The sequence below is a fragment of the Leptodactylus fuscus genome, chromosome 1 (genome assembly GCF_031893055.1).
Source record: "Leptodactylus fuscus isolate aLepFus1 chromosome 1, aLepFus1.hap2, whole genome shotgun sequence".
NCBI lineage: Eukaryota > Metazoa > Chordata > Amphibia > Anura > Leptodactylidae > Leptodactylus > Leptodactylus fuscus.
Genome location: NC_134265.1, coordinates 138,043,084 through 138,051,856, shown reverse-complemented (window position 1 = coordinate 138,051,856; position 8,773 = coordinate 138,043,084). Strand labels below are relative to the sequence as shown.

The 8,773-nt window shown below is 42.1% G+C and overlaps 1 protein-coding gene across 1 annotated transcript; it reads left to right on the top strand.

The window, feature by feature from the left end:
* Positions 1–489: 489 nt before the first annotated feature.
* Positions 490–8,018, top strand: CKS2 (CDC28 protein kinase regulatory subunit 2). The gene is made up of 3 exons (XM_075263359.1): positions 490–615; positions 5,230–5,357; positions 7,663–8,018. The coding sequence occupies exons 1-3, from the start codon at positions 557–559 to the stop codon at positions 7,713–7,715; spliced, it is 240 nt and encodes a 79-aa protein (XP_075119460.1). The 5' UTR covers positions 490–556; the 3' UTR covers positions 7,716–8,018.
* Positions 8,019–8,773: the final 755 nt, after the last annotated feature.

Genomic DNA, 8,773 nt, shown 5'->3' with positions numbered 1-8,773 from the left:
GATGGCAGTTTGTACAATGTAGCGCACACTAGTGTGTGACATAGAAGTAATATGACGGAACTGACGCCAGTGCTGTATCTGCTTTAGGTCACTGCACAGAACCACAATAACTACTTCCAGGGAAATGCAACAACCACGTCTGGAAAGCTACTCAACAAGGGAGCGCCAGCAAGACGTGCGTCACACTTCCGCATCACCCGCCACTAACCCCAGCCCCTTACTACAGCCGTAACTTCTACATCCGTCTTATTGCGTCATCCAAAAAGAATCCCCTCCCCTTTGACTCCGCCCACCTGCGTCGCCTTTACCTCGTACAGAAGGCTTAGCAACAGCATTGTAATTGGTCAGCTGGTATTTCCCGACAGCGGCGAGAAACGAATTGGAAAGCAGCGATTGGCTAAGCGCTGCTCCCGTTTGGACCAATAGCTGAAGAGCGCAGCGTAATTCAAAACGTGAACTCTGAGAGGCAGTTACGTAAAGTAAACCGTCTCAGTCGGCGGCCGCCATTCTCCACGTTAGAAAGTGCTCGACGTTTACTGCCAACAATACCGGGAACATGTCTTACAAAAATATCTATTACTCCGACAAATACACGGATGAGAAGTACGAGTACAGGTAAGAGGCTTCTGAGTGTGGTATCTCATGTCACTGCTGCGCCTGAGGTAACTGAACGGGAGCGTGACCCGCACCTCTGCCCATTGTCTAGGCTGTGTAGTCACACAATCTCCTTAGGTTATTACCGCGTGTATGAGGTGGTCGGGCAGTTATCCCTGAGTGTATAACCGTGTAAAGATTACGACTTTCTCTCTTTTTAACCTCCAGGCGTGGTCCGCCATGCTGTTTGCTGTCATTATTGCGCCCCTCCATAGAATCCGCCTGGATGTTGTACATTGAGTCCCTTAGTGTAGTCAGCTGCTCTATTCATCCCAAGGCAGGTGGAGAGGGAAGTGGCTAGTCCATTTACACATGGCGTTGTAGAAATAGGCAGCTTTCTGGTGCTCCCCTCTTTTAGCTAAAATACTCCTAAAAACTTGCCACTTCCTCTAGCTGAGGAGCTACTGATAGAAAGCTGTGGAGCTTAGTGCTACAGGTGTGCATGATGCCTAGCCTCAATGGGGTGATGGGATAAGGTAGGAAGTCCCTCCAAATCTGCCCTAAAACAGTGTCACCATGCCCTTCTAGTTTCCTTGAAGTCCCCTATCCCTGAAAACTGAAATGGACTATTTCCACTACTTAGCCCTTGTTCATAGGATAGCATATACACGATGGGTTTTTGCCAGCTTGGGTTAGTAGTAAGACCCAGGGCCCCTATATGTGCTCACTTGTATGGGGTTGATGGAGATGGCACAGTACAGCATTGTTTCTTCTCCAGTAGAGAATAGAAGGTTGTATGGTTTATATTCTCCCTGTATATGCTGCACTCCTATCCTATGGTGTCTGTGGGATAATCTCTTTAAAAATGGAGACTGTAAAGACAAAATGAACAAAAATAATTTTCTAAAAGTATTTCTTGTATGCTATGTTCACATTTGCACCTGGTATCTGCCTGTTGTGAATCCGTCAAAAACCCATGCAAACAATTACACAGTGCCTACCGTAATTTTAATTTTTTTTTTATTTGCCGCATCAGTCAATTGGTATCTGTCAAAAAATTGTCCTATCCATGTCCCCCCACCCATTCTCATTCTGAGTGCTTGCAGAAAAGAATGACCTATCCACTGGTAGACCCTGCACTGATCAGCTGACTTGGCTGCTGCAAGCCAGAAGCAGCTTTGATCATGGAAGTTGTCTGGGTAAAAACAAAAAAAAATTTAAATAGAACCTTTCACATCCTCAGGGCACATGAAGTGTAATACACCGCTAGAAAGTCGACAGTGAGTTGAATTTAGCACACTATCGGCTTTCTCGTTCTGTGCCCCCGGTGAAGAGCTATTGGTGCCAGTACTGTAGCTCTGCACTATTAGAAGGTCGTTTCTGATAGTCTGTCAGGAAAGCCCCCACCTCACAGTAGTGTCTATTGCACTGTACTGTGTAAGGGGGCATTCCTTACTGCCGAGCCATGACACTGAGGTGAGGAACGCTTCCTCTACTCCTGACAGTACTTGTCCATAGACTAGTTTGGAGGGGTCAGCGGTAACGGCACAGATAGCTCTTCAGTGGGGGCTCAGAACGGGAGAGCATTACACTGCATGTGCCCAAGGACCTGAAAGGTTTTTTTTTTTTAAAAAAAAAAAAACTGCACAGGGGAGAGAAATCATTCTCTCCTTTCCCTGCTGCTCCAGTATCCTCCCAGCCTGCCCCCCCCCCCCCCCCCCCCCCCAATGTAGTCCCCATTCAAGGGAATAATTTCTTCCCGTATGTGTACCAGTGGAGGAGATATCTGTGCCGAAACTCTCCTCACGGTCACAAGGGCATTCATCATAGCTCAGTGTTCTTGATGGGCTGTAAGACACGCCCCCCAACAGTACTGTTGCATAGCCTTGTACTGTCAGAGGGGGCATTCCTTACCACCCTGCGATGATGCTGAGCTATGAGGAACGCCCTTCTGACAGTGGGGAGTGTTTTGGCACCGATATCTCCTCCACTGGAGTGCATACTGGGAAAGCTGACAGTGCACTGTCAGCTGTATAACGGTATATAAAACTGCACTTTCATGAGAACTTCAGGATAGGCCATAAATATTTGCATTTTTTGCAGGTGTGCGTTCAGCCAGGCATCTTCTGTAGGACTACTTATCACAAGGGATTAAGTCTTTAACATACAGGCTGTATCTCTTAGACGGTACACTGAGTCAGAACTCAGATTCCTAGCATTGTAGTGACCTATGATGCTAGGAGTCTCTGCCTCTTTATGGTTCACAATTATAGAATCCTAGCATCGGAGATGACTATAATGCTTGTGAATCTGTGTCCCATCTCAGTGTTCAGTCTAGGAGGTATGGCTGACATCCAGTCTATCTGAAGGACTAAACCTGCCCATAAAAAGCCACCTATGGTAATTTCTCATGGAATTAGTAGTGTAGTGGGCAGCTGTCATGAATTGAAGCCCAGTAGAGATGAGCGAGTACTATTCGAAACGGCCGTTTCGAATAGCATGCACCCATAAGAAGGAATGGAAGCGGCTGGCACGCAGACTTTGCCAGCGGCTGGCCGCTTAACCCCCTGTGTGCCGGCTGTGTCCATTCATTCCTATGGGTGCGTGCTATTTGAAACGGGAGTTTCGAATAGTACTCACTCATCTCTACTGCTCATTGCATATTAATTGTGCGAAATCTGCAAATTTTGGCACAATGTCTTTTTAAAATCCTGATTCAGCCGCAGATGTCCGCCTCGTGACACCTCCCTCCCGACTAGGTCCATTCATGTGGGCCTAATCCAGAGTGGAATGCCACAGCTGGATGCCGGTGCACTGCATCGCCATCCAGTTGCGGCTGTTTTTTGGACTGGAATCTGAAGTGGCCTCCGCGTCAAATTCTGGTCCAAAAAAACTTGCATGTGAACTTAGCTTTAAGATTACTTTTAGCTTTCTGGCGTAAATGATACCTGAATGCTACTCTTTGATGGAGTAACTTTTCTTTCTACCAAACTGTTCAAAAAGTATGGTCCCCCTGTAGGTTATGGTTGCTCTTCTGCAAGGGAAAGCTAGCCTTTATATATTGCAATAGGTTGCTGTTCCCTTGGTCAGAAAGTACCACTTTACATATAATCTTCAGGGCACCATACCTTTTGGACTGGGGAATTCAGTTACCATATATACTCAAGTATAAGCCGAGGCCCCTAATTTTACCACAAAAAAACTGGGAAAACTTATTGACTCGAGTATAAGCCTAGGGGGTCAAATGCAGCAGCTACTGGAAAATTTTTAAAATTAAAATGGTCGGAGTTTTTGGGTGCAGTAGATGCTGGGAAAGGGGAGGAAGTGTTTTGGTTGTCTGTCTGGTTCCCTGAGCTTGAGGACTGAGTTTGTTTTTTTTTCTTCCCCCCCCCACTTGGAATTCAGCCTGGCTGAATATTGGGTATCTGCAGTGCTCCTATTAACTCCTTTCCTGACGGAACAGGAGCACTGCAGATACCCTGTATTCAGTAGACCGGGCACTTTCAGACACGGGGATAGCTAATGTGTATGTGTTTCACAGTCATTTTCTACTGTTGTATGTATTCTAGGGAAAGAAGTGATTTAGAACTTTTATGTATTTATTTATTTTTTTTAAATTATTTATTTATTTTTTGCACTATTTTATGGGAGATTCTATACATTGATATTGTGGCTGGTCATCGCCACATCGCCGGGTATAAGCCGAGGGGGGCTTTTTCAGCACAAAAACTAGGCTGAAAAAATCGGCTTATACTCGAGTAAATACGGTAAATAAAACATTTAAAAAACAAAAAAAAACAACTTAAATGGTTGCTTAAATTATAAAAAGAAAAAGACTGCTTTCTGCTTGAAAAATAAACTCTTGCCACTAGCTGTCTTCCGTCTAGCTAACTTGCTGTTCACTTTTTTTTGGGGGGATCAGTTTACATCTGTGTTTAGGCCATTCTGTTCCCCTCTCCACATGCGAAATGCGGTGAGAAAAGTAAGGCAAGCAGAACTTTTCTCTCCGCATTTCTCATGCTGAAACCACACTGACTCAATCATAGTCTATGGGGTCCGTGGGTTTCCTTAAGGAACCGCTTTTTTATGTGTGTTAGGTTCCTTTTGGGTGGTCCCCAAGTGGACTCCCCAAATGGAAACCCAATCACAGATTTGAACTGAGCTTTACCTAGGAAGTCTGTCCATATATCCATTAAACTAAGATCCAAGTCAACTAAACTCAGAGGCAAATGTAAACTGTTTTAACCATAACTTGATTAGCAGCAGAACAATGAGAGACAGTTAATTCTATAAGCTTTCATACAGACTGCCTAGCATATCTGCACATATTTCAACTTTTCATGAAAACTCATGTAACCTTTAAAAGGAACATGTAGCTGGTTTAGGGCCACTAAATTTCCAGTAGTCCATTAAGCATCTTGGGTTTTAGGGTCCAAACCTTTATAACTTATTACTGCCTGCCACCAGTGTCTGTAAGGTGATTCTGCTGAGGAGTTTCAAGACTAGCATATAAAATGCGAATATTTACTACTGTGATCTGGTATTTAATATTCTGTAGTTTTTTACATGATCACATCAGAGCTTCTAATGGTTTTCCAGTTCATGAAGCTTATTTATTTTATCTCCATCTCTTAGGCATGTAATGCTGCCAAAAGACTTGGCAAAACAGGTGCCAAAAACGCATCTGATGACTGAAGAGGAATGGAGAAGACTTGGAGTTCAGCAGAGCCTTGGCTGGGTTCATTATATGATCCATGAACCAGGTAAGCTCATTGAATGCCACTGGAAACCACATTGTTGAAAACATTCAGACAAAAGATTAAACTTCTAATATGTTATTGCTATGGACAAAATATGCACAAAGGTTTGGGGACTTGAAAAGTGGAAACCAAGTCTGCATAAAAAGTGGTTACTCTCGTAAACCATAATGGGGTCCGTTGGGTTACCAAAAATGCAGAGAGAAAAGTACTGCTTGCAGGATACTTCTCTCTGCATTTTTTTTTTTTTAATGCAGAGTGGGGAACAGAATGGCCTGAATGCAGATACTGCTGCTGCTTTTATTTAAATTCATCCAAGATTGCAGGCTGGTGAAAAATTTTACATGCATTTTCTCCATAGAATTGTATTGGAGAGGCCAAAATGAAGATTGCATCACGCCATCTAGCTGAGCAAGGTGCCCGATGCCTTGGATCAGTTATGTTGGATGGGTTGCTGTGAGACTTGCTCCATGTATGGTGGGGTTATATAAGACTCACAGTTTTGGTTAGATATCGTTAATCTCTAGATTGTTGGGGGATGATAATCTTAGAGGTATTCCCATAACTCTTGTTCTGCAGCCTGGAGGCTCTGTGCTCTCTTCACTTCCTGGATTTCTTGGCATATTGGTGGGTGGAGTTTCACTTGCTCTGCTATGTTTGTAGTCAGTAATGAGAGATTGGTTGTAAATGCATTAACACAGTATAAAGCTGATGTTGAAACTGATGTAGCAGAGATGGATTTGAGTCAGCTTGCATTACATACAGAGGTATTGAACTCCTTATCTCAGACCCTTATCAGCCAAATTCAATTAAACTGGCTGATAAGTGGGAAAAGCTGAAGATAGCACAGTAATTGCCGAGCTCTCACCTCCCCCTCCCGTATCTGAGGAGATCCCTTGCTTGTTAGCCCCTCCCTCCCCCACCTGAGAGCAGGCAGCCATGTCACTTAGGAAATGAGCAGATAAGCCCAGTGGCCATAGAAACACAGTGTCAACAATGAAATGAATAAATTAAGATAGCGGCCAAACAAAGCATTTTTGATAAAGCAATCTATTTAAGAAAAGTCTTTAATCCACATAAACCAGCAGTATAGATAGGATACTTTCATGGGACAACCCCTTTAGTATCTCCAGGGTTGGCCTTACTTGGTCTATAATCCTATAGAAATCCATGATGCGCAAGGTGGGTTGAGTCCACAATTGTTTGTTGCTTGAAGGAATGTCTTGTTTTGGTGTAGATCATGATACATTCACTTATTAGATATGGTAGTATTAGTAGGTTAACTCTTGTTTTTGATGAACATTGGCTTAGGAATAGATCTTCAATAAATGAGGGCCTTTGATGTATGTAGAGGGTATACTCTTATGTTAAGAATTCAATAAAGTTTTAGGTTGATGAGCTGGAGATCTATCCTTTATAATAGCTGAACACTTTTTTCTAAGAAATTCTCTATGGTTTTATTTGACAATATTTATGAAGATTTATTTGCAGCACTTTGTTTAGCTGCATTTCGTTTATTATCCTTCACCCCGGACAGACACAATGCACATAACTGTGTTGTATGGTTAACAGCTAGCATACTGACCCCTTCTTTTCTTATGGCCGCATATATGCTGCCATGCATTATCATAGTCCTTGTAGGGGACAGAAAACCCAGAGGCAAAACTTGGGAGGGCTCTATTCCTGTCAGTTTTGCAGCCCAGCCTTAGTTGAAATGTAGGGCCCTGTGAAGGATATGGATATCATAATGTTATAATTTTGTAATTTTCAGTAATGTAGCTCAGTAGGTATAGTCTAGTTGTAAGTAACGTTATAGAAAGCGAACATAAGTCATGTCTCTACTAATAAACAGGTAGTGTCCTGTGGATTGGTGCTTGTAACAAGTCATTGGACTGTCCAATCAAGGTTACTAACATCTGAGTAAATGAAATAAAAATTCAGTGTTATGACATAAGTAGGGAGCTCTGTAAGTAAAAACATATCCATTCATTAATTGTAATCTAGATAAAATGTACAATTATTTAGATTTCAGACACAATGCATCATCTCAGCAGCTACTTGAGTAAAATGCAGTGATCATTCTGTAGTATATTACATCTACCAGCTAAGACCATGGTTGTGTGGGGCGATATAAAGAGCGTTTATCAATTCGGATATGGCATGTAACTAAATGTCTGTATTAAATCTAGCTTGGTTTGCTACACACAATCTATATCTGAATGAGACCAGAGTTGGGTTTATTTGTTTTTGTTACAACTTGCCATTACAGCAGTTTAATAAATAACTTCTATTTATTCTTTCTCTTTGATAGAGCCTCACATTCTGCTTTTCAGAAGACCACTTCCAAAAGACCAACAGAAATGAACTGCTCTTCACTTCTACCTTTTGGGACAATCTGTATATATTGTAGTATTCAGTGAATACAATGACTGTACCATCGCTACCACAGCTGTGCAAGAGCTGTATTCTTAACAGCACAAGAGCTCAGTTAATGTCTACATGATGGAGCTGCTATTACAGGTTTTTTTTTCCTTTTGTCTGCTGTCACATTTGTGTGAATTTTTTTCCCCCCCTTACACCACTGTTTAATAAAGTTTCAATGTTCCTCTTTTCCAGTGTGATTTTAGAATCTGGGTTCATGTTAAGCCTTTTTTTGGTTTCAGTTATAATGCCTTATCTTTTGTTAATGTAGACACAAAGCGCCCTTGTTTATAAGAATTTTCACTTTCTGTAAAATGGCACACTAGTGTTTTTGTTCATATCTTAAATGAAGCAAATTTTAAAGGTTATGTTGTCTGCAAGTCTTATTTTGGAAGGTGCCTTCACAATGCATATAAGGGTTTTTTTTTAGCTTTATACAGTTTTTTTTTTTTTCTTTTTTCCTCAAATAGGGCTGGCCTGGCTTCAACAGAAAAGTATGCTGCCTCACTGCCATAGTGGCCTTCTTAACTGCAAAACTGCTTGAATTTGACTGTACATTATGATCTTTGTTACATCTCAATAAAACAGGTCTCTTATTGTGGCAGTAAAATGTTTATAGTCAAGATCATGATCTGTGTGGGCACAATAGAAGGAATTTACTAACCCATCTGTCAGTGGGTGGAAAATGGGCAGAGTGAAAGGCAGAGATGTCTTGGCCGGACCAACTTAAAGGGTTGTCCCATCTCAAGGATCCTATCTATACTGTTAGCTTATGTGGATTTAAGACTTTTTTTTTCCTAAATACATTGCTTCAGCAAAACTTTGTTTATCTGAGATTATTCACTTCATTGTTTACACAGTGTCTCCATAACCACATACCTGGGGATGATCTTATCTCCGCCTAGGACAAGTGTTGTGGCTCACTGCTCTCAGGAGTGGAGGGGGAGCTGAGTGCTTGGAGCAGCTTGTATTTCTGAGCTGTTTATCTCCCTCTCCCAGTT

Excerpts from the sequence above, each read along its gene's own strand:
- CKS2 (XM_075263359.1), top strand. The coding sequence starts at position 557 with ATGTCTTACAAAAATATCTATTACTCCGACAAATACACGGATGAGAAG. Across the intron at positions 616-5,229 it reads GATGAGAAGTACGAGTACAG|GCATGTAATGCTGCCAAAAG; the intron begins GTAAGAGGCTTC and ends TCCATCTCTTAG. Across the intron at positions 5,358-7,662 it reads TTATATGATCCATGAACCAG|AGCCTCACATTCTGCTTTTC; the intron begins GTAAGCTCATTG and ends TCTCTTTGATAG.